This window comes from Tauraco erythrolophus, chromosome 28 (assembly GCF_009769465.1).
Source record: "Tauraco erythrolophus isolate bTauEry1 chromosome 28, bTauEry1.pri, whole genome shotgun sequence".
In the NCBI taxonomy this organism is placed as follows: domain Eukaryota; kingdom Metazoa; phylum Chordata; class Aves; order Musophagiformes; family Musophagidae; genus Tauraco; species Tauraco erythrolophus.
The window spans coordinates 1,582,470-1,606,389 of NC_141492.1; the positions used below are offsets into that span (position 1 = coordinate 1,582,470).

Genomic DNA, 23,920 nt, shown 5'->3' on the forward strand with positions numbered 1-23,920 from the left:
CCTATAGCCAGGGCACACCTATATCCCAGCCCCTATAGCCAGGGGGGTTCACGGCCCCCTCCCCTATAGCCAGGGCACATCTATACCTCAGCCCCTATAGCCCCCTCCCCTATAGCCAGGGGGGTTCACAGCCCCCTATAGGTAGAATACATCTATACCCCAGCCCCTATAGCCCCCTCCCCTATAGCCAGGGCACACCTATACCTCAGCCCCTACAGCCGGGGGGATTCACAGCCCCCTCCCCTATAGCCGGGCCACACCGGGGTCTCCCCGGCCCGGCTGCAGGCGGCGGTCCCGGCCCGTCCCCCGCGTCCCGCCCGGGCCGGGCCCTCCCCGGGGGAGGGCGCTCGGGGGCCGCGGTCCCGCCGGCCGCGCCCGCCATGTTTCCCGGCAGCCCGTCCTGCCCGCCGCCCGCCTGAGCCTCCCGGCGGCCGGCCCGGCCCGGCCCGGCCCGGCCCGGCCCGGCGCGGCCGCCGCCCGCTTCCGCCGCCGGTGAGTAGGGCCCGGCGCGGCCCCGCGGCCCGCTCCGCTCCGGCCCTGCGCGCTGCCGCGCGGGCCGCAAAGCCTCGGCCTCCATTTGCACCGCGGGCGGGGCGCGGGGCCCGGCCGCGGGGCAGGCACCGGCAGACATCCATCCCCCGGGGCAGCGCCGCCGTTCCACCGGGCAGCGGCGGGGGCGGCGCGGGCGGAGGGCGATGGGGCGGGCGGCCTGCGGCGGTCCCCGGCCGGGAGCGGCGTGCCCGGCCCGGCCCGGCCTGCCGGCGCTCGGGGCGCCGCGGCGGAGCGGTGGCGGGGGGAGCGGGCGGGTTTCCGCCGCCGTTCTTCGTTCCGGGTGGTTCTGCGGTGAAGCCGAGCGCCGCTCGGCGCCCGCTGCCGGTCGCCCCCGGGCCGCGGGGCTACGGCTGCTCCCGAGCGCGGAGCCGGGCTCGTCCCAGGTGGCAGCAGTTGTCGCCTTCTTTCCGCAGGGACGCTCGAAATTGGAAGCGACTCCGGAAAATTTGGTCGGTGCGTGGCAGCGGTTACCGTGCGGTTCCCTCCGCGGGGTTCCGCCCGCCAGGTGCGCTCCCAGAGGGTCCAGTGCGGAGCGCTTTGGCTGCTGGTTTGGGCTGGGAAGGGCTCCTGGTAATGGGAACGGCGGTCTGAGCTCTGCAGGGGAGCCCCGAGCGCGGAGCGGAGATTCGTATCGCCCAGCTGAGGACAAGGAGGAATAAACCCGAGCTGATCCACTTCCATCCCACGAGAGCGTTCCTGGGAGGGTAATTATTTCTTGTTCTTGTTGTGTTATTCCCTTGGCGGAGCAAGTTTTGGAGGCGCGTGAAAGTTCGCTGTGAAGTGGTGGGTGCTTTGTGCGTCTGCCATGCTGGGAGGACGGGATCGCTGCTGGAGGCTCCCGGCAGCAACACCGTGTCTTTGCGCCCAAGTCGGTGCCACCTGCACTGCCACGGCCGTGCGAACATCCTCTCCCCGTGTCCGCCACCAAAGCCGGAGCGGCTGCGGCCCCGTTGTTCACACACACCTGAATTGGTGTTTGTTCCTGCTGGGAGTTACTGGTTATGGTTCTGGTGTAAAGGGGTGCAGTGCAGGCTGGCCGTGTAAACACTACACCACGTGTGGCTGGAAGGGGCCGGTTCCTGGGTCTGGAGGCAACTGCATGTGATCCAGAGAGAAATTACAAAGGTTCATTTTAAAAGTAGGTTTCGCTGTGTCCACTGATTGCCTCGGGAAGGTGTTCCAGAATCACGTCTTATTGCTGGAAAGAAACCTGGTTCTTATTTCCAGCCTAACCGTGCTAACGCTCCCCTTGTCTGCCAGCGCGTGCCAGGAGATAAACGCGTGGGTCAGAACTGAAAGCCCATGGGTTCTTTTTGCATCACTTACATCGTCTTCCTGAGAACTAAAAAAGTAAAACAGGCTTGAAATGAAAACAAACGCACCAAGTGCAAAGTGTAACTCACAACTGGGGAGTCACTGGTCGCGCTGCAATGGCACTTCTGTTACCGCCGGAGAGCAGATTGCTCAGGTCTTTCACCAGGATTTTAGGGAGCCTCTGGTGTGAGGAGGGAGTAACTGGGAGCTGGTTGCTGTCGGCTTTTCAGACTGGCTCTGGGCAGCCTCCTGGCAGCTGAGCTCTGGATGGCCCGAGGCCCGGGGCTGCTTACGAGCCCTGGGTACCCCGTGCTCAAGAGACTCGGTCGCGTTGTTGTGCACGTGCAGGACCCGGACTCGCTCGGGATCCGTTGTGCTCCTTCCCGATCAGCTGCAGCGTACAATGAACGAGCGCTCCGGCCCTAACAGCTGTCTCGTTTTCATTCCTGTTTGTAGCTTGGCGCCTTGGAGGAGAGAGGATGGCTCAGGAGACGAACCAAACCCAGGTGCCTCTGTTGTGTACCACAGGCTGTGGATTTTACGGCAGCCCCCGGACCAACGGGATGTGCTCCGTTTGCTATAAGGAGTTTCTACAGAGACAGCAGAGCAGTGACCGGATAAGCCCCCCAGGTAGAGGATTTTTGTCCATGAAATCTATCTTCAAAGAGTGCCTGGATGCAAACTACATTAAGCAACTGGGATAGAGCATGGTACCCTCCCGGAAAACTTGGGTCTAAACGAAATGGAAAAGATACAAGCCTCTAAATCAAATCGCTGAGCCTTTGAGAACTTCTGTTCCCTGTAAGGGGGTCCGTTGTTTTCATCCCAGTCCCAGGTGTTTGTGAAGCCCCATCCCAGTCAGCACCTTCCAGTAAACTGTAAAACTTCACTTGTGCTAACAGTGGCCCCCATCTTTAGCTATTACCTGCTCCTTGAGTTACATGTTGACTGCTGGGAACCACAACAGATCCCTGAAATGAGACTTGGTTTGGGAAGAATTTGGCCTTTTTGGTTTGCACGATTTTCTCATCTTAACAGGGCTGGTTGTTTCTTGCATCTAAGCATAGTTGACATGTCACCGAGCTGCGAGGCAGCTGGGTGCACAGGAAGGATGCTCCTTCCCTCATTAGCAGGCTGCTCTTTTGCCGAGGGTTGTGCAGGTGCCTCATGTACAGGCTTTGCAATCCCAGTGAGAAACGCCTTCTAGAGGTCTTCTGCAGTTTTGTTCCTGGATGCAGTAATGGCTTTCCTTGAATCACCCACCCAAAATACGAGTTGGGAACACAGCTCTTCCTGACAAAGGGTTTTTCTAAAGACCCTGACTTAGGTCCCCGGCCAACATAAACTGACATGTTTCTGTTGGAGCCAGTTCCGTTCAGCAGGTGGATCTGGTTCTGGTACCTCGAAGAAGTTGCAAAGTGACATTGGATTCAAGGTGTGTTGGTAACTGATAGGATAATGTTTACGTTGATGTGGAGTTTGCTTTGCAATGCTGGGGAAAAGAAGGGGAATCAGGGCATAACAGAGGTGTTGTGGGTGATTGAAGTCAGATTTCACCAGATGTTAAAAACCACACAGTGATGGAAGGCGTTCAGCACGTAACTCCTGCGAATAAGCCCACATCCCTCAAAAGGGAGCTTGCAGATCCTGAGGAGCTGAACAGATCTCCATAAACGAGGCCTGCAGTCCTCAGGAAGATGAGCAGCTGATTTCAGAAGGATGTTACGATCCTGATACAAGGAGTCATTCTTGATCTAATGTAAGAACAGCTGCCCTGGGTCACGCTGAGGTCTGTCCAGCACTGATGTGTTGTCCCCACAGAGACCTATGCACAAATTTGGAGGGGAGAGTATAAGAATAGGGGATCTGGGAGTGATCCCAACTGGGGTGCACCCTCCCAGCTCCTGATGGGGAGCAGGAGGTTAAACCCTGCTGAAAGTGCTCATCCTGCTTTCTCCTTGGCTGTCAAGCCCCTGAGAAACTTGCTGACATTTTAAAGAGTTTACTAAGACTGTGGTCTTGTTTTGTAGCACCCAGTGGTCCCAGCAGCAGCCCCATGGCTTCAGATTCAGTTGCAGAGCAGCGTGCAGAGGAAGACTGCACACCTGAGGATGCAAATGCGAGGTACGGGCATGGCGTACAGGGGGGAGCGGATCTACAGCCGTGCTAAAAACCAGCCCTGGGACACAAGGGGTGGGCTCTCATCCTTCGTATAGACAAGGGGATTGGTAAAGCAGGCTGGGTCAAACGCTGTTCATTGTGACCCTGGTTTGTCTGGAAGACTGAGATGTCCCTGATGATGATGACTGATGCATAGAGTCAGGTACCAGAGGGTTGGTAGTAAATTAAAACCTGTAGTAAACTAAGCAGCATCCTGGTTCTCTTCGAGCCAGTGCACCTTGTCTGTCACTAGCTGTGTTAAACTATTCGGTTTCAGCTCAGTCCTAAGTGAAAGCACCTGGTGATGATCCAGTCTGGAAGCTGTGACAGCAGGATTAGGGACCTTCGTCACCTTGGAAAGGAAGGAAGATAGGAAAGCTGGAGAGGGACTTTTTACAAGGGCGTGTACTGACAGGACGAGAGGCAATGGATTTAAACTGAAAGAGGGCAGATTTCGATTAGATATAAGGAAGAAATTTTTTACATTGAGGGTGGCGAGGCAGTGGAACAGGTTGCCCAGAGAAGTTGTGGCTGCCCCATCCCTGGAAGTGTTCAAGGCCAGGTTAGATGAGGCTTTGGGCAACCTGGTGTAGTGGAGGATTTCTCTGCCCATGGCAGGGGGGTTGGAACTAGATGATCTTTAAGGTCCCTTCCAACCCAAACCATTCTATGATTCTATAGTACTGCATTGAGCTCTACCATTGCATCACGGCCCTGACTCATAACTCTGTTTCCCTGTCCCTGGCCTTGTTTGGATGGGCTGTTGCCTTGGCTTTGAAATATAACTGGGTGGAAAAGGAAACAGATCGTTACAGATTCATTCCATTTGTGTCTATGAAGAACTTTGATCTCAAATCTCAAGGAGAATTGGCCTGCTGTACTCCTGAGCTACCTCTGAGTATAATGACATTAACTTCATGGGCTAAAGTTCTCTCCCACATATCTGTTCATCAAAACAAAATACTGGTGTTTGCTTTATGATTGGTTTGTTTGTTTGTTGCAAATGCTCCCAGTGCTCAGACTCCTGTGACCCATCAGATGACAGCCATGAGCATATCCAGAGAAGAAAACAACAGTGAAACAGAAGAACTCGTTAAGACAGAAGAAGTCTCATCAGCGTCTTCCTCATCAGGTAGATGGTTTGGCCTTTGCACGAGTCTGAATGACACCGATCTCGCAAGTCAGTTTGAGCAACAAATACAATACTGGCCGGTAACTCCAGGGGACAGTTGTCACCTCCTGGCAGTGAAGGTACACCTGGCAGGAGAGCTAAGGAGAAAACAGTTTGTCTCTTTCTGAAACAGGGAGGAGAGGAAACGCTGTGCCCAAGGGCAGGCCGATAGAGATTGCTTTGTGGGCTGAGGGCTGAGTAGCTGCCAGCCCTCGACTCGCTGGCAGGAGGATAATCTTCCATGATGCCTATCCTAGTGAATGGCAGAGAGCCCGGAGCGTCCCACAGCCTGCTGCGCGGCTGTTGTTGGCTCCAGTTCCCTGCCATCTCTTGAGGGAGGGAAGGAGATGCACCCAGTGCAGCCTTGAAAGAGAGGAGACATGTTTGGGACGGTGCCCAAGGGAAGCTGCTGGCCTGGTTGATGTCATCCCGTGTGACGGGAGGCATACCTGCCCCTCGGAGGGGAGCGTCAATGCTGTCGCTGTTTGCAAAGTGGGGACCTTGAAGTGGTGGAGGAGCACGGGTGTCGTTGCCCAGCGGGGTATGTCCTCCAGTCGAGGAGTTACAGGGTGAGCCATTGTGTTGCAGCGGAGCCATAGCCAAGTGACACGGCATTGGAGACACTCTCCTTTGGTTCAACGGACAGTTTGTTTGCATTCAAAGGTAAAAAAAACCCAAGAGTTGTTGGTTGCTAAAAAAAAAAACAGGCGCTAGTCATTGCACATGACTGTGCATTTGGATTTGGAAATCCCTTGCCTGCAAACCCAGGAGACAATTTACAACAGGCAGGTGAGAGGCTTTTCGGTGAAACAGAGGCTTAGAAGAGACTGCTCCTTTCTTCTCATTGTGGGATTTTTAGAAAGTTGTTCAGGGTCAGATCCACAAAGCTTCCTCTGCCTCCTTAGTCTCCTTAGCCTGATTTTTTGAGTGGCCTGCACTGCAGGTGTGTGTCTGCTAGCAGCTGGAGCTGCTCCCTCCTGTTGACTTCTCTAACCTGCTTAGGTACTGGAGGAAATCCTGCTAAGCATCAGTGACCTTTAACAATCTGGCTTTCAGAGCTCAGTTTTCCTTTTGGTAGATTAGAGACAGTGATGACTATCTGTGTAAAGCATCCTGAGACCTACATACAAGGAACACTTACATAAGAGTTAGCAAAAATAATTAGTAGTACTTACAAGGGGTTAACTCTTTTTTTTTTTTTTTCCCCTTGCAAAGATTAGCTCTAGGCTCAGCTGTGCAGTTGAGTTACTGTACCTCAGCTAAGCTGTGGTGAGGATCCAGATGCGTGCTTACCTACGGCAAGCACCAGGTAGTTCTGCTTAGCGTTACCTTTTCTCAGCAGGAGCTAAACAGTGTCATGGTCACCTCACGTATGCCTTAGCCAAACTGAAATATCTCCTTGGTGTTTCTGAGCCTTGGACTTAAAACACGGAGAAAACGTGAGGCTGTGTGCGGTGTACGTCTCTGTGGAACGAGCCAAATCTCACGGTTTGGGGTCTGTCAGCCAGATCAGCGTGCACACAGAGGGGTCTGGCACAGACCTGGAATCGGTAGGGCCTCAAGCAGCTCCTGTAACAAACCAGATGTGTTGCTTGGTTTATCAAGAAGAGTAACAAAATTCTTGCCTCTGTTTCAGATACTGTGCTTGAAATATCCCAGAACACGGCTGAGGGCAAGACAGCTTCAGAAAAACCGAAACAGAAGAAGAATCGCTGCTTCACCTGCCGGAAGAAGATCGGGCTGACTGGTGAGACCCTGGCTGTGGGGAAAACTTGCCTGTGGCCTAAGTAGTCTGGTTTCGTAGCCCCGTGAACAGATCTGCGATACTGCCCAGGTTCAGAGGGTTGGCATGGGTCAGCGGTGGGAGGTACGCCTCCAAAAAGTACCTTATATCTATAGGATGTGGTGCTGGGTGGGAGGGGAGCTCTGAGCTGTCCTGGGGGATCTGCCGCTCGCTGTCAGGGTTCCTGCCAGCCCTTGGATGCAGGATTGCTGAACTGCATGGAGCAGTGCCTTGAGTTATTTCTGCCTCCTGGCAAAAGCTGTGGATCTAATTCTGCTCCTCTTCAAGTCAGTGGTAAAGCTTTCATAATACTGACATGAACTGAGTTAGACCCAAACTGAAAATCCCACTCCAAGGCTCATCCCTTTTGTTAATGTTGCTTGACTTCTGCCGTTAGCTTCCCGAGAGCAGGATGGCTCTCGGCGTTCAGCCTGTAAAGCTGAAAAGAGAGAGGTGCTGAGATGGTGTCAGGTGACTGGTATCAATGGGAAAACTGCCCCTGGGAAGTGAAGCAATTAACTTGGCTGTGGTTTGTTAATAAAAACATCATTCCCCTAAATTGACTCTGGCATTTAGTGTTTCCCTGGAAAAAGTTAACTCTAGAGCTGTGCAGGTCACACTGTTCTAGCAGAGCGCTCGCCTCTTTAGCGTCCTCGGCGCACCCGGCAGCCAGGGACTGCACACACACTTCTCCTTTCATCGACGTAAGCTGCTTTGGCAGAGCCCGGGCAAACCAGGAGGCTTGCCCAGCGCCTGGCACTGTGGAGCTCAAGCTTGCCTGGAGATTTGAGGGTGCTGTCATAGAATAAATGTGAGTTTATAAGCCTGAGACTGGGCGCAGGGTACTCTGTGCCCAGCCTTCAGATCTGCAGGGAGGATTGTTTTCCTGGATGAAGGTTTCCTTAAAAGCTTCAAACTGTGAGAAGTTTCCTCTCCTTTAGGAGTGAAGTTGCAGAGAACTCCTGTGAATTCAGGGCATTTAGGATAAAATGAGTTTTCTCAAATAGAAGTAAACTAGCACCTAGGGCCTCGTAGCAAGGTGTTTGTGGTCTTTACATCCTGTGGTTGGAAAGATGTGAAAGTAGAGGGTGTGAGTCGCTGCCAGTGCGACAGGGAGCTGGTCTGCTACCCTGCAGCAAACCCCTCCTTGTTCCATGCCTCAGTTTCCCAGTGTGCTGTGATAATGGTAGCGCTTCTGAACAGCATTGTCTCCAAGTGAGGTGACTAAATTACGAATTTTGAAGCCTAAATAGCTCAAAAATGATTCTAATGAGGTGAAGGTTTTGCTGCTTGCTGGCATACTGCTGGTCAGCCCAGATGCTGCTGTGTGACGCCCGGGGAGCCAGCCTGGCTCGGAGGGCTGGGCTCCAGCTCAGGCTGCCTGCTTGCTGCCTGGGGAGCCTGGTCTGGATTAGCAATCTGGCACTCTGTAGTCTCTGGTATGTCCCTTGTCCCCAGGGAGCGTGAGAGCAGCTGCTCTGGGAGCGTTTCCCACCGCCGTGACAGCTGGGGCTGCCCAGAGCACGCGTGTGCTCCCGGGAGCAGCTCAGCCAGGGACAGTAGCCCCCCTCCCTCATCTGACCCTCTTTTGGCATTAGTGGAGTTTCCTGGCCTGGCAGGAAAGAGCAGGGGCCCTGCCACCTTCCCGTCCAGCCAGACAGGGACTAAGGTGGCTTTGTCTCTCTGCTCTTCCTCCCTTCAGGCTTTGACTGCCGCTGCGGGAACCTGTTCTGTGCCATCCACCGGTACTCCGACATGCATGCCTGCCCCTACGACTACAAGGCAGAAGCTGCCGAGAAGATCCGTAAGGAGAACCCCATCGTTATTGCTGAGAAGATCCAGAAGTTGTGAAGGGGGTTGAGCAGCTCGAACTGCAGCCAGGTCGCCTGGTGCTCCTCCCCTTCCTCCCAGCCTTCCTCCTCTTCCTCCCCGCCCCATCGGTGGTGCGATGGGGACTCCAGCAGCACACACGAACCAGCACCTGGACATGGAGACTCCTTGCACCTCTTTGGCAGACAGCTGCTGTTCCTCCTCTCCCTTCCTGCCCATCCGACAGCCACAGCTCAGCTGATCCGTTCTCTAGCAGCTTCCCAAAGGAAAAGAGACCGTCTTGCCCCACTGCTCCAGTGCTAAGACCTTTGGACTCGTCTTCTGCCAGGGGTTTGCGGGCTCTGTCAGGCAGCCTTTCCCTTTGGCCAGCAGCTCTGAGTCCTGTGGACGACCCGGGACTTGCGGCTGGAGCCCATGAGCTGCTCCTGGACCTCATTCCCTCTGCCCTTCCATCTCTTTGTGGCAGATGTAAAACTGGGAGCTGGGGAATCCCGGCAGCAAGGGTGCTCTCTGCTCCCCGAGAGGTGTTTGGTCTCGGATGCAGAAGAGAGGATTCTGTAGTTTTAATGCCTCACATCCCCTCCCCTCCCTTTGAGACGCTGTTGTTGAAGCACCGGGATAGTTACGCAGCAGAGTACTGGCACAGTAAAGTTATTTTGTGGCTTGAAGTGACGTAGACACGATCCAGCTGCAGGTCAGGACCTTTAGGACGGTACCACTCGCTGTCTCATGCCCCTCGCCGCAGGGAGGGAGCCCGCCTGCCGGGCTTGCTCTGTCCAGGGACGTGGCTGGGTGGCGGGACACCCTTGAGTCAGCCTCCCGTGCTCCGCTGCTCCCAGTAACCACTGGCTGCTTCCCAAGTGAGGTTTGTTGCAACATTCTCCTCTCCCGTGCGCTCCCTGCCTTCTGCCTTACACGGTTCTTTCTCATCAGGGCTGTGCACGGAGCTCAGATGGCCAAACCTCCACGTCCTTTCCTGTCCCTGCACCCAGGCGGCTGGTGAGGACCCTTCCCTGTTGACCTCACTGGTGGTCAGTGAGAACCTTTCTCCTCTGTGAGCACGTTGGCTCGGGAAGCCCACCCAGCCGCCCTGCTCACCCACCTTGCTGCTGGTGTCCATGGGACAAGAGGCAGGGCCAGATCCCCAGGAGGTGCTCCGAAAGCTGGACGGAGGGATCTGGGACATGGCGAAAGACATGTGGAGGGCTGCAGGGCACGTGAAAAGTCACGAGGGTCCTGGGGTGGCCAGAAGCGCAGGTGGGGGCTTTCAGAAAAGCCCACGGAGAGCCCTGGGGAGCAGGGAGAGGCACTTGGAGGGCTCTGGGCCCAATGAAAGATTCGTCAAGGTCTCAGGGGTGCTGGAAGTCTCAGGGAGGGCTGCAGGGTGCAAGGGAAGGCAAAAGGAGAGCTGTGGGTTACACCTGGAAGCACGCAGAGGACTCGAGCGCTCCAAAAGGCACTCGGAGTGCTCTGCGGATGGCTCTGGGGTGCAGGGAAAGTCAAATGCCGGGCTCTGTAGCACTCACAAAAAAAAACGTGGGGGGCTCTGGAGCTGTTAGAAGGGAAAGTGGGGCTCAGGTACATGGTGCAGGGCAGGTGGAGGCTCCTGGGGCGCCCTGAAAGCCGCCTCTGCACCACGCAGGGTCTGTGCCTGCCCCGGCACAGCCCGGGGGGGGCTCTTCTCCCTGGGAATGCCGGGAGTGGGGCTGCAGCCACAGGGCTCTTGGCAGCCTCACAGACAGAAACCCAGACGAGGCCCGAGGGAAGAGCAGCAGCCTCTGCCCCACTTGTGGCCGTCCCACGCTTTGGAAGCATTCCCCTCCGTATCGGCTCGTACAAGGGAGCGGCGGAGAGTGGAGCCGCAGGGCTTGAACCGGCAGCCGGGGAAAATAATGGCAGCTCCTCCCAAAATGCCATTTTCCTCCCCTGTTTGCGGCAATTCTGCCCTCGTGATTGTGGGGAGATTGTTCCGAAGGTTTCATTTTTCCTATCTGATTTCAGCCAGAGCAGCGCGTGCCCTGCAGCCCGTACCCACCATCGTACGGTGTCGCTGGGAGGATTCAGACCTCCGAAAATGCAAATCCAGCGTGGAGCGGAGGCGAGGCTGGCTCTTGATCGCCTTTTCCTTGGCTTTTTGCTTCTGGGCAATAGCAGCGTCATGTCTGGAGCACGCGAGTGGCAGCACGTTTTAGTGCCGGGACACAGCCGAGCCAGAAGCGCAGTGCCGGCGGTGAGGCCAGGTTTCGCCGGTGAGGTTTTGGCTGCAGACGGGCTGTCACTCGGGACGGGGAAGCCACCACAAATTGGAACCACCTCTTGTGTTTGCAAGGAAGGTTGTGAGCCCCTTGGGAGGAGGAGCAGCTCCCATGGATGCAGCGGAAAAGCCCACGGGGCCACCGGGCAGCCGTCCTGCTTTTCCACCATCTACCTTTTCTCTTTTAGTTCCTTCCTCTCCATAAATGTAAATATTAATACAGTCTAGTTTGCTCGGATGCAGCGGATGTTTCATTACAACGCCACCTCAGCTCTGGGCTCTTCCGGGGCAGCTCTGGGCTTCCGTGCCTCAGTTTCCCCACTGCTATAAAACGAATAGTACCCGTTCCTGCCAGCCAGACTCCCAGTTTCTTTTCCCTGGAGTACACAGGCTACGTCCTGGCGCCATATCCAACACCCCTAGACCCTGGGGGACCAGAGTCCCCCTTGATGGGCGTTTGCACGGCTGGACTGGGACCCCACGGTGCTCTCGACCCGGGCGGGGGTCCCACCCGGGTTCTAGGCCCAAGCCCAAACCCCCTTATTCCCCCCCCTTATCCCAAACCCCCTTATCCCCCTCGACCACGCGTGGGCTCGTTTCCCCGCTTCCCCCCCCCCCCCCATGACAGGCTGCGGCCTTAGGGAAGGCCGCGCCGTTCCCATGGCAACGAGGGCGGGGCCATGGCGTCACTTCCGCCAGAGGCGAGGGGAGCAGCGCCGCCCCCGCCTCGGAGGTCCGCAGCGGCGCGGGGCGGGGGGGGGACGCCCGGGAAGGGCCGCGGCGGAGCATGTCCAGGTACGGGGCTGCCTCGGCCCGGGGGGGGGTCCCGAGTGGGTGCTGGGGGGGTCCCGTGTGGGTGCTGGAGGGGGAGAGAGCGGCCGTGCGGGTCCACGCGGGGCAAGGGGTGAGGGGATCCCCGTCTGGCGGGGGGGGGCCCACAGCAATGGGTGCGTGGGAGGTGGGGGGTCATGTGGCTGTCGGGGGGGGTGGGGAAGAGGCCTGTGGTGGTCAGCGGGGGGGGTGGGGGAAGCACCCACTGGTTGGGGGCGGGGGGGTCCCACACGGGTCAGTGTGTGTGTGTGTCTCACAGCAGTCAGAAGGGGGGGGGCACAATGGTCAGTGGAGGGGCCCACGCAGGTCAGTGTGTGTGTGGGGAGGGTCTTACAGCAGTCAGAAATGGGGGGGGGGCATACTGGTCGGGGGGGAGGGGGGTAAGGGTCCTACCCGGGTCGGTGGGAGGCAGGGGGGGAGTCCCATAGCAGTCAGAAGTGGGGGGGGGGGGGCACAATGGTCAGTGGAGGGGCCCACGCAGGTCAGTGTGTGTGTGTGGGGGTCTCACAGCACTCAGCAGTGGGGGGGGCCACACTGGTCAGTGTGTGTGTAGAAGCCCCCCACCAGCTACTGGGGGGTGAGCGGCCCACACTGGTCAGTGTGTGTGTGGGGTGGGGGGTCTCCAGGCTGGCAGCAGAGGGGGGAGGCCCACACCGGTCAGAGTGGGGGGGTCCCACTCGGGACAGTGAGTGGGTGCGGTGTAGGTGCCCCAGTCCGGCCCCAGTCTGGCCGTGGGTGTGTTTGTGTGTGTTGGGGGGGTCAGTGCGTGTGTGTGACGTGGGTCTGGCCCCCCACGCCAGGCGGGGGGTGAGTGGGTGTGGGGTCAGGGTGGGGGTGTGGTGTGGATCCGGCCCCCATGCTGCCCGCAGGGGTGCATGTCCCCAGCTGTGCCCGGCTTCGGCCTGGTGCGAGCATGGTGCGTGGTGTGAGCGTGGCACAGCGCGAGCGTGGCATGGCGTGAGTGTGACATGGTGTGAGCGTGGCGCACGGCGCGAGCGTGGCACACAGCGCAGGTGTGACTCGAGTGTGTCATGGTGTGAGCATGACACAAAGCACGAGTGTGGCACATGGCACGAGCATGGCACAGTGCGAGTGTGGCACACGGTGTGAGCGTGACACAAAGCACGAGTGTGGCACATGGCACGAGCATGGCACAGTGTGAGCGTGGCACATGGCGCGAGCGTGGCACGGCGCGAGCGTGGCACGGTGTGAGTGTGGCACACGGTGGTGAGCGTGGCACACGGCACGAGCGCGGCACAACGTGAGTGTGGCACATGGCGCGAGCGTGACACAGCGTGAGCATGGCACACGGCATGAGCGTGGCACACGGCGCTTGCGCTGCCAGCAGCCGCCTGCCTCTGCCTGCGTGGCCCCACGCCCCGACGTGCCCATGCCGGTGTGTGGCTGCCGGACACCTTTGTCCACCCTGGCCACACATGGTCCTGCCAGCACGTGGGCTGCCCAGCCTGGGGAGAGCCGGGGCTGCCGTGTGCCAGGCACGATGCCAGACGTGGCACCGCCGTGGATGGCCAGCAGCCCAAGGGGGACACCCCGGCCCCGAAGCACAGGGTCTGCGGCGCAGCCGGGGTGCAGGGCATCCCATCGCTCCCAGTATTTCCCCATATTCCGAACCACATGCCTGCCCCTCCCGGCTGGGCGCGAGGCCTGCCCCTTCCACCCTTTCCTCCCCTTTCCCAGCCCTTGGGAAGCAGATGGAGTGAATTCCTCGGGGTGTGGGCTGCTTTGACATTCCTCAGCGCGAGCCTGTGCCCAAACTTGCAGAAAATAGTTGCTTTTTTTATTTTTTTCCCTCCCCTCTTTCTCCCCCCTCCCCTTTTCCTTCAGGAGCTCCGCGCTCCCGGCACGTGCGTGCGTTGCCAGGCCTGGGCTGGCATCCGGGGGGGTCCTGTGTGCCACGGACCGTGCGGCTGTCGTGGGGCTTGTGTGTGTGGTGGGGGCGTGTGTAAGGGGGGTGTGTGGGGTATGTGTGTGGGGGGTATGTGTGGGGGGTGTGTGTGTGGTGTTGGGGGGTGTGTGTGTTGTGTGTGGGGGGGTTTGTGGGGTGTGTGTGGTGTGTGGGTGTGTGTGAGTGGGTGTGTGATGTGTGGGGGGTGTGTGTGGTGGGGGTGCATGTGTGTGTGTGCGCACACGATCCTGCCGCCGCTGTCCTCGCCTCCCCGGCACGCGGCGTGGGGGCGTGTGGGCTGGGAGGTGCCGGTGTCGGCGGAGGTTTGGTTTTGGGGGTGCGTGGGTTTGGCGTGAGCGGGAGGGCTGTGAGCGGTGGGGGTGTGTGTTACAGGAGGGGACGATGCGCCTGTCATCCTGGGGAGGTCGTGGTACACATGCTCGCCAGTGCGTAGGGGTGCTGGGGAGAGGTGTGTGTGCCCTCCCGGCCATGGGTCACACGTGCCCAGGGGGTGCCCGCTGCGCAGCCCTCACTGTTGCCTCACCTGCCTGCAGGACGCCGCCGCTGCCCGCGCACGGACGGATGGCGGCTGCACCAGCCCCGACCAGCGCCCCGGCCCGCGGTGCAGTGCCGGTGGCAGCCGTGCCGAGGGCCAGCTGAGGTCGAGGCCTCTCCGGGCCGTCGTCATTCCCAGTCTCCGTCCCATTTGGATCCTCCCTCGCTCCGGGCACGGCTGCCTTTTGCCTCGCTGCCGCCATGAATGGGCTGTCCTTCAGCCAGCTCTGCTGCCTCTTCTGCTGCCCGCCCTGCCCCAGCCGAATCGCTGCCAAACTGGCCTTCCTGCCCCCGGAGCCCACCTACGCCGTGGTCCCTGAGCCGGAGCCCGTGGGCAGCACCAGCACTGGCTCCCTGCGTGGCGGCGCCGCGGGGCGCTGGAAGCTGCACTTGAAGGACCGGGCAGATTTCCAGTACTCCCAGCGGGAGCTGGACAACATCGAGGTGTTTGTCACCAAAAGCAGCCGAGGGAACCGCGTCGGCTGCATGTATGTCCGCTGCGTGCCGGGTGCCAGGTAAGTCACCCGTGGACGTGCTGGCCTGGCGCTGCTGCTGGCAGCTTGACCCTGGCCTGCTCAACACCGGGCTGGTGAGGTGCTGGAGGGCATGGTGCCATCCTGGCCCCTCCTCTGCTTCAGCTGGGTGCCACCTCCTTGTCTCGGCCTGACCCAGCACCTTGCTGAAGGATCTGGCCCTGCCACAGGGATTTGGAGGCATCCGTTGGGACGGGTGAGCTCAGCTCCCAGGACCGGTCTGGCTTGTGGCTGCAGCTGGGAATGGGGTTAAACTGGGTGCGGAGGCAAAGCCCGAGGCTATAGGGACGTAGGGATTCCCTGGGCTGCCCGCAGTTCCCATCTGATGTCACACCAGGGGTGTAACGCTCCGGTTGTGCGCTGAGTGCCCATGCGAGGCTCTTGGTGAATGCCGGCGGGGTCTGAGCCAGCTGCTCACCTTCTGGCCCCAGCCATGCGGTGGCCACGCGGATGGGCAGGAGCCTGTGCCAGCCAGGGGGTCCCTGCGGTGAGCTGGGTACGCACATTTAGTCTATCCACGGGCGTGTTTGATTGCCCAAGGAGAGGAGCCATAGGAGTGAAAGCCAGGAGGGGTTTGGGCACAACCTGCTACTGGTCACCCCACAGGTCTATACACTGGGAAGGTGGAGAGGAGCAACCCAGGGCATGGGACGGAGACCCCCTCCCGGCTGCTGTTGGCTGGGCGCATGGGGATGGCACGGGGATGAGATGGGACTTGGCAGCTGCTCCCCAAGCCGGTGGCACAGCCTGGGGATTCAGGTCTAGCAGGATGCCAGGTCCCAAATTCTGCAGCACCCCAGCTGCCCCTGCACACCGGTATCCTCCTGGGAGCAACGTCCCCCCCAAGGCAGGGTGTCTGCAGAGACGTCTGCGTGGGGGAGCACAGCCCGGATCTGCTCTCTGCTTGCCAAGGGCTTCGAAGCTGCTGGGTGGGCTCGGAGCGAGAGGAGCTGGCTCTCCTGGGGGTTGCAGAGCCGCGTTACCGGAGGCCTGCGCAGCGTGCCGGGAAGGGACGTCCGCTCCGTCAGACCCGTGTGGCAGGTCCCCGGAGGGAGGAAGGGATCCTTCTGCACATCCGCCCTGCCATGGCGAGGCTCGGCACGGGCCCCGCTCCCAGCCGGCTGCCAGAGTGGCCACTTACGTGCGGGCTGTGGGGCTGGGAGGGATCCGGCCTTCCCAAACCCCTCAGGGCATCAGGTCTCACTTGCCGCCTGTCATCCCTGCAGTTTGTCCTGCCACTGCCTTCCTGCTGGCACTTTCTGGGCCGTCCAGGCTGGGACGTGGAGGCTCACCTTGGCTGCAGACCTCTTGGACCAACTCCGCGGGGCTCAGCAGAGAGCGGATCCTGCTCTCTCCCTCTGGCAGAAGACAGCCAAGCTTCCATCGATGCGTTATTAGTGTTAATTTTTATGATTAACATTGTTTTTCCCCTTATGGTGGAAATTTCTTGTTCCTTGTCACTCCCACAATTCACTTCTCTCGCAGTGTCTGGTGTCTTGCCAGACTCAGGGGAGAAAAAAATCCGCTGTCAGAATTCTTACTTGAAATCCCATTGGGCAAGCAGCCCCAAATCCTGAGCTTTTTACCAAAAATAGACTCAAAAACTTGAACGGAATCACCCTGCTTTCAGGCTGCCCATTTCTACAAGCCCCTGGCTCTGGGTGGCAAGAAGGGTCTGGGTATCTCTAGGCTTGGACCAAGGGTGTTGCAAGGACCTTCCTTGGTGGCCAGAGGCGTGTTGGCCCATTGTGTCCTGGGGTTTGGCCTCTGAAGCAGACGTCCTGGCTGGCGCTGCCCGGGCAAATCCATCCCCAAGCTGCTGGCAAGGCTGGGCAGCGCGGCGGCACCACCGTGGCAGAGTCCCCAGTTAACCCGCCGTGCCTGTGTCCCCCCGGTGCTGCAGGTACACGGTGCTCTTCTCGCATGGCAACGCTGTGGACCTGGGGCAGATGAGCAGCTTCTACATCGGGCTGGGCACCCGCATCAACTGCAACATCTTCTCCTACGACTACTCGGGCTACGGCGTGAGCACAGGCAAGCCCTCGGAGAGGAACCTCTACTCTGACATTGATGCCGCGTGGCAGGCACTGCGGACGCGGTGAGCGGGGCACTGGGCAGGGGGAAGGGAGGACATCCACACTGCCGTCCGGAAAACCCTGCGGGCCGGCAGTCTGGAAAACAGGAAATCTCCCAGAGAGGGAACTTGTGTCACTTGTAGCAGGAAGGGATGGCCGGAAAGCAGCTGCAAGGGGAGCCGGGGGACCTGGAGGGGCAGGGGTGCTGCGGGATACCACCTTGCTTGGGGGAGCTGGCACAAGCCGTGCTCCCTGTTTTGCTGTTCCCAGGCTCTCCCCTGGCTGTGCTCAGCCCAGGTGCCCCAGCCGAGCCCAAGTGCAGCTTTGGCATGGGCTCTGCCTCCTCTGCCCTGCCTGCAGCCAGGCCTGGCTCGCAGCGTGCCCCAGGAGCTGGGGGCTGCCCCATACGGATCTGGGGTGCGCAAGCCCCTCTGCAACCCTGCTCCTGGCAAGGGTGAGCCTTGACACCCCCCTACAACTCATCTAGCAGCTCAGCCCTGGCTGCTCCCTGGTCCTGCCGAGGGTGCAGGGCAGCTGCTGCGGGTCCAGCTGTGAAGAGCCGGGGGACAGAGCCCCGTTCCCCCCCACCCAGGAAGCTTTGCAGGGTGCTGTGGCCAGAGCAGGGTGACTCCCTGAGCTGTATCTCCTGGCGATGCGACTCTGGTGCTTGGGCTCTGACCTGCCCTCTCCTCTCCCAGGTATGGAATCAGCCCGGAGAACATAATTTTGTATGGACAAAGCATCGGCACAGTGCCCACAGTTGATCTGGCCTCCCGCTATGAGTGCGCTGCCATTGTGCTCCACTCCCCGCTCACCTCTGGCATGAGAGTTGCCTTCCCCGAGACCAAGAAGACCTACTGGTTCGATGCCTTCCCCAAGTGAGTGGCCTGAAGAGAGGGGACAGGGGACAAGGGTCAGCTCTGGAGGGGCAGTGCCCAGACCAGCTCTGTCCTGGACACCAGCCCTGGCCCAAAGAAGAGTTATGGTGAAAGCTGTGGAACTGTGTCCCGCTGTAGGCTTAAACATGCCCATCGCGATCCTCCTGCCTTGCTTTCAGTCCCCTGCGGGGGATCGTAACCCTCCCTGGGGTCACTGTGCCCCCTCCTGAGGCCATGCCATGTGTGCACCTCGCGTCCCCCAGTGGCATCATCTCTTGGCCATCCTGTCCCACTGCCTTTGCCTGTCAGCTTTGGGGTGGTCCCGCCGGCCCCTTGTCAGGTATCACAAGCCCTGGGGGTCCTCGGGACCCATCTCTCCCCTAAAGGTAATTTTTTGGAATTTTTTCCCCTCCTCTGCAGAGAGCAGCGGCACGGAAAGGCAGTGCTGAGGTGGGATGAGCTCTTGCTTTGCCTCTGCCCTGCAGCCTGGCCGGTGGGGCCTGAGGGACGGTCCCTGAGCCGGAAGCGGTGGCTGGGAGCCACCATCCCGATGGCCTCGCGTGGCCTTTGGGGCCAGGCTGAGAACAGCTGGGCTTTTGCTCCTCAGAGCCTGGCACGGCTGATCCCGACGCGGGGAGGAGGAGCACAGGAGGGCCCCTGCTCCTGCTGTCCTGCAGCGGTTCCCGTCAGCCTTGCTGGGGTCCCACGGGGCTGTTGTCACTGCTGTCTGGTCCTCGTCCGTCACGCCAGGGGAGATCTTGTCCTGGAGCTCATCCTTGGCAGAAGCTCCGTGTCCCCATGCTCTGCTGTGCTCAAAGAGCATTTCCTGGTGCCTCTCCCTGAGGATATGTGTTTGGGGGGGGCAGTAGGAATGGGGGTGCCTTGATCCTTGTACTTACCCCCCTTTCTCATCTCTTCCCCACCCACCTTCTTGGCAGCATCGAGAAGATCTCCAAAATCACCTCTCCTGTCCTCATCATCCACGGCACGGAGGACGAAGTCATCGACTTCTCCCACGGCCTGGCGCTCTTCGAACGCTGCCCCAAGGCTGTGGAGCCGCTGTGGGTGGACGGGGCCGGGCACAATGACATTGAACTCTACAGCCAGTACCTCGAGCGCCTTCGGAAATTCATCTCCCAGGAGCTGGCCAGCCAGCGCAACTAGCTGCGGGGCAGGGGGACAGGCCGGGGGTTTCTGCCTGTTTCTCCAGTTCTCCCAGTGTCCCTCCCCAGTCCCTGCTGCTGAAGGTGCAATGAGTTTGTACAGCCTCAGCTCCAGGCTCGGGAGAGGGCTGGAGGCCCTGGAGTGGGACGGTGCGTTTCCTCTTGGACACGAGCACAACTCTCCTCCCTCACGGTGTCAGCCCCGGCGCTGCTGGCACCACCGGCTGGGCTGGCAAGAGACGGCAGCTTCCCCCTTCCCCAGAGAGATGAGACCCACCCTCTTGATGGCATATCCTTGGCTTCGGACATGTCCTCGTCCCCTCTCCTAAACCAGCGAACTCCTGAATTCCTCCTGGCCGCTCTGCTGCTCTGACTATAGCAATAAGGCGAGTCGGAGAGGGGCTGGGGGCGCAGCCCCCTCCCCGGCATCGCTGCGGGGTGGGACAGAGGAGGTGGCAGTTCCTGCTCTCAACGGAGCTTTCCCGGGATCGGCGCTGGGGGTGGTGGGGTGCCTGGTGTTTGCCCCGTGGCTGGGGCAGAGCCGTGTCCCCAAGTGGAGTTTGGGGATGCGTGGAGGAGGTGCCCCCCTGCCCCACAGCCCCTGCAGTCTGGCCCTGCTCTGCCTTCTCGGAGCACTCCCCTGGAAAACTTCCGTACCGCTCGCTCGCGGTGCGCTCGGCAAACGGCGCGAGGAAAGCAGGCACCGAATAAAGAGCAAAGGTTTAACGTTTTACCCGTGTGCGCCCTTTCCCTGGGTGCGCCTGGGGTTGCCTCCCAGTGACCCAGCCGGGGGGAGCAGCCCCAGCCCCTGTGGGCTCCGGTCCGTTGGATTTCCCCTCCGGCCGATGCCTCTGCTGAATCGCACTTGGCTGGATCCCAGCGCTGTCACCGGCAGCCCCAGGGTGCCAGCGGATGGGAGAGGAGCCCTCGGGACCGGGCTGCAAAGGTCCATCTCTTCCAACCAGGCCGTGGGGGCAACTGGGGCCCATTCCTCCACCAGCCCCTGTCCCCTTTCATTAGGGGAACCCACGGGGCAGTGGTGGAGGATATCACAGAATGGTTTGGGTTGGAAGGGACCTCAAAGATCATCCAGTTCCAACCCCCGTGCCATGGGTAGGGACACCCTCCACTACACCAGGTTGCTCAAAGCCTCATCCAACCTGGCCTTGAACACTGCCAGGGATGGGGCAGCCACAGCTTCTCTGGGCAACCTGTGCCAGTGCCTCAGCACCCTCAGAGGGAAGAATTTCTCTTTAGATCCCATCGAAATCTCCCCTCTTTCAGTTTAAAGCCATTGCCCCGTGTCTTATCAGCCTCCTAGGAGCTGCGGCGTGAGGGGCTCGGATGTGCCGCAGGGGAAGGGGGGTGTCTCCGTGGCCTGCCGGCGTACCAGGGCCAGTGTCGCGGGGGACGCAGCGTGGTCCAGGGTGGCGCCGGGGGGAGCAAATCTGATTTTTGGCCTGCTCTGTGCCCAGCTGTGCCTCTGGCTCCACCGGGACCTCTGCCATTCCAGGTGTCTGCTGACCGTAGAGGCAGGCGTGTGGGGTGTCCCACTGCACCCTCCCACCAGCAGACGGGGTGCTCGGCTTTGTGCTTTTTGGGTCAGCACCTGCTCTGAAATCACCCTGGGAAGAGCTGTTGGAAGTATCCGTGTGCTTTCCTGTGCCCCCGGAGCAGCCCTCACCCCAGCCCAAACAGCAAAGCACCGCTCTGCCCCTTCCTGCACCCACGGGGACCCTCCTGGGGCTCCCAGGCACCGGTTTCCCCCTCGCCACCACCCGCACGTCCCCTCCTGCCCGGAGCGAGGCCGTGGGGCCCGGCGGGCTCATGTGAGGAGTGATAATCCCCTTAGGCGGCTCTCGGAGGGGCCCAGGGCACTGTGGTGGGGCCCCACGCTCAGAGCACTCACATGCACCTCATGTTTGGGGCCGGGAGCTGGGGGGGGGGGCGGGGGGGGGCACGGGACCCCCTGCTCCCCACACATCCCTCACCTCCCTTTGGGACCAAGGCAGGGTGCTCCAGTGGAGGAGGGAGGACCTTTTCTTGGCACTGGAGCTCAGCAGGAGCTAGAAGAGGATTTGGATGTTGAGGCTCTGGGTGGTGTCCCCCCTTTTCCAGGGGGTCTGAGGGTCCAGGAGCTGGATGTCTGGCTTCTCCCTGAGCAACCCCCCAGCTCTCCTCTCCCTTCCCTGCTCGCCGCACGCAGCTGCTGGATGATTTTCCAGCCTTTAGCTCACGTGTTCTGGAAGCCAAAGCCACCAGGGTTGCCCAGCCCGGCTCCCCGCCGGCCCCAGCCCCGATTAGCGGGGCTGGAGCAGCCCCCGGCGCCCTAATCCCAACATAGAGACGTTTTGTTTGCACCGAGGGTATTTTTATCCTCTTACTGCTGCCTGTTTCCTGTTGAGCTGCGGACGCTTTAGAGCAGCTCTGCATCACCGGCGGGATGACTCGGAGCCGGAGGTTGGGTTCAGGGAGATGTCGGGGCGGCTTGAGTTTGTGTTTCCTGTGTCTCAGTTTAATAAAAAAAACAAAAAAAAAAAAGGCAAAAGGACAGAAAAGTTCAGCCTGATCCCCAAAATTTAGACCCAGCTTGGGGTATACAGGATCCCGGTGAGCCGGACATCACTGGCTGCCACCTCCATGCCAGGGAGCCATGGCTGTGATCCGTCGTTGTTAGGGATTGGGGCTTTTTGGGTCTGGATTCCTCACTGCTCCTGGCCCGAGAGGGCTCAGGCTCTGTCCCTACCCAGGCACGAGCAGCTGGAGTGAGGAGGGAGGGAGAAGCACTAATCCATACCGGAGCTCTGGGGTCCCCAAAAGGCATGAGCCAGCCCTGCCCCGGGGGTCCTGCGCACAGCATCCCCCACCAGTGGGGCCAAACTGGGCCAGGAGACACCGGGATGGCACTTCTGTCCCCACCGCTGGAGCCGTGGTTTGGGAGCACCAGGAGGGGACGGGGAAGGAAAGGGGCTGGACTGGGGCTGGACCTGGATGGGGTTTGGTGCCTGGAGGGGAACTCAACTCTGGCTGGGCAGGGCGTGGAGGAGGGAAAAGGCAGAATCAGGCAGAATCACGACTCTGAGTGTCCCTCAAGTCCCTCCCGCAGCCGCAGCAGAGAGGGGAAAGGGCAGGTGTCCCCCTGGCCCGTTTCCAAGTCCCCAGGCAGAGGAGCTGGGGCACCGGTGGCTCCTGCTCCCATCGCTGCGGCATCGTGGGCACATGGCTGGGCTGGGGGTGGCTGCGTGTAACGGCTGCGGAAGGGGACAACGTTCCGGCCGTCTCAGGGATCCCGCGGGGGAAAGGACAGGACACCTGTTGCCATGAGCCCTCGGCAGAGGCGCAACGCCAGCGCGGACACGGCTGTGGTGAGGCTGGGCATGGGCGACGTCGGGCTCACCGGGTGACCGGTCAAGACGGGTTTAAATTTCTTTGGGGGCATAAATGAGGCTTTTGATGGCTGGGGCTGGCGTGCCACGGTCATGAGACCCCGCTCACAGGCCGAGCTCGGTCATGGGATCCAGGAAACTGAATTAAAGCGTCTTAAGGAGCTTTTTTCCGAGCTCTGCTCTGCTTTTTCACGTGCTTGTCATATGAACAAAGATGGTATAAAAGGGCAGAGGGGAAGGATCCCATCTGTGGTCGGGCTGGGGAGAGGGGAGAGTGCCGGAGGAGAGATGCCAGGGTGAGGGGCTCTGCACGGCGCTGGCTAAGATGGAGGGAAGGGGACAGGAAAGAACAAGGAGAGGAGAGGACGCACTGGCAGCAGCCCCTGGCTCTGCCCTGCCAGGTGAGTGGGGCAGCAACACGGGGCCCCGCGAGGGACAGCCGGGGACAGGGATGGCGGCAGCACTGGGGGAGCAGAGCCTGTCTGCCCCCACTCCTTGAGCAGCACAGATGCTGTGAACATCCCGGCATGCCCGCGGCTGTGCCCAGACACCGGCTGGCACTTCCCTGGTGAGAGACGGCGAGCGTGGCATTGCGTCACGGGGCGGAGGGAGCGCAGGGTGCAGCAGGGGCACCCACCGCCCTGCGCTGCCGGCCTGGGGGGGGACCGGGTGGCAGGTGCCCAGTGGCCCCCCCAAGATCCCCCTGTGCTGGGCTGGGTCCTGGGGAGGGTGCCCGGGCCTGGCCTCTGTGGGTGGGCAACAGCGGGATGGACCCTCCCAGCTCTGCATGTATGTGCGCACACACCCACACACGTGTGCACATACGTGCGTGCACACACCTGCATTCACATTTGCACTCAGACATCAGAGCACACAGCGACCTGCACGCGCACACCTGCGCAGGCTTGCACACGCAGTCACGTCTACACGCATGTGCAAGCCTGCATTGGGTCTGGCAAGCCTGCATGTGCAAGCCTGGCACAGACATGCACATACACACACCCCCCCACACACCCATGCACCCCCACGCTGCCCGTTTGGTGCCGCACGCCTCCCCACCCTCGGGTTTGCACACCCAAACCCCACATTCACCTACAACCCCCCTGCAGAAGCCAGCGCTGCCCTTGCGCGTGGCCCCGCTCGCGCCTGCACACCCACCACGTCCCAAACCGTCCCCGGGAGGGGAGAAGCAGCACTGGGGCAGACAGGTTGCCCCGTCGAGATCTGCTGGCTGCTTTTCACCTCCTGCAGATGTGGCGCAGGCTGGGGATCCCCCAGCGCCCCAGGATCCTGCCCCCTTCGCTCATGTCTCTCCTCTGTCTGCAGCAGCGCTCGGCCTCGGCGGGAGGAGCGCGGGGCCGCGGCCCCCTGTCCCCTGTGAGCTTCCCTTTGTCATCCTATGCCTGAGCGATGCCTGGAGGCTGGGACGGTGAAGGGAGGCCCACGGGCTGCCACAGCCCTGCGGCGACGACGCCTGGACAGCACACGTGGGACCGTGCAACCGGGGGGCCTGAGTCCTGGGGTGGCCA

The 23,920-nt window shown here is 60.3% G+C and overlaps 2 protein-coding genes across 2 annotated transcripts; both read left to right on the forward strand.

Moving 5' to 3' along the window:
* The first annotated feature begins 978 nt into the window (after positions 1-978).
* On the forward strand, positions 979-9,478 carry LOC104384084 (AN1-type zinc finger protein 5-like). Its single transcript, XM_086627583.1, has 6 exons — positions 979-1,256; positions 2,323-2,496; positions 3,897-3,990; positions 5,040-5,158; positions 6,834-6,944; positions 8,683-9,478. Exons 2-6 carry the CDS (start codon positions 2,346-2,348, stop codon positions 8,829-8,831), a joined length of 624 nt encoding a protein of 207 aa, XP_086483709.1. The 5' UTR covers positions 979-1,256; positions 2,323-2,345; the 3' UTR covers positions 8,832-9,478.
* A 4,946-nt stretch (positions 9,479-14,424) lies between these two features.
* Positions 14,425-19,738, forward strand: ABHD17A (abhydrolase domain containing 17A, depalmitoylase). The gene is made up of 4 exons (XM_086627643.1): positions 14,425-14,871; positions 16,793-16,987; positions 17,663-17,842; positions 18,781-19,738. The coding sequence occupies exons 1-4, from the start codon at positions 14,558-14,560 to the stop codon at positions 19,004-19,006; spliced, it is 915 nt and encodes a 304-aa protein (XP_086483769.1). The 5' UTR covers positions 14,425-14,557; the 3' UTR covers positions 19,007-19,738.
* The last annotated feature ends 4,182 nt before the right edge of the window (positions 19,739-23,920 follow it).

What these genes read in the sequence shown, in the direction of transcription:
- LOC104384084 (XM_086627583.1), top strand. Translation starts at nt 2,346, where the DNA reads ATGGCTCAGGAGACGAACCAAACCCAGGTGCCTCTGTTGTGTACCACA. An exon ending in CCTGAGGATGCAAATGCGAG is followed by an intron (nt 3,991 to 5,039) that starts GTACGGGCATGG and finishes AAATGCTCCCAG; the next exon opens with TGCTCAGACTCCTGTGACCC. An exon ending in ATCAGCGTCTTCCTCATCAG is followed by an intron (nt 5,159 to 6,833) that starts GTAGATGGTTTG and finishes CCTCTGTTTCAG; the next exon opens with ATACTGTGCTTGAAATATCC.
- ABHD17A (XM_086627643.1), top strand. Translation starts at nt 14,558, where the DNA reads ATGAATGGGCTGTCCTTCAGCCAGCTCTGCTGCCTCTTCTGCTGCCCG. An exon ending in CGCTGCGTGCCGGGTGCCAG is followed by an intron (nt 14,872 to 16,792) that starts GTAAGTCACCCG and finishes CCGGTGCTGCAG; the next exon opens with GTACACGGTGCTCTTCTCGC. An exon ending in TGGCAGGCACTGCGGACGCG is followed by an intron (nt 16,988 to 17,662) that starts GTGAGCGGGGCA and finishes CTCCTCTCCCAG; the next exon opens with GTATGGAATCAGCCCGGAGA.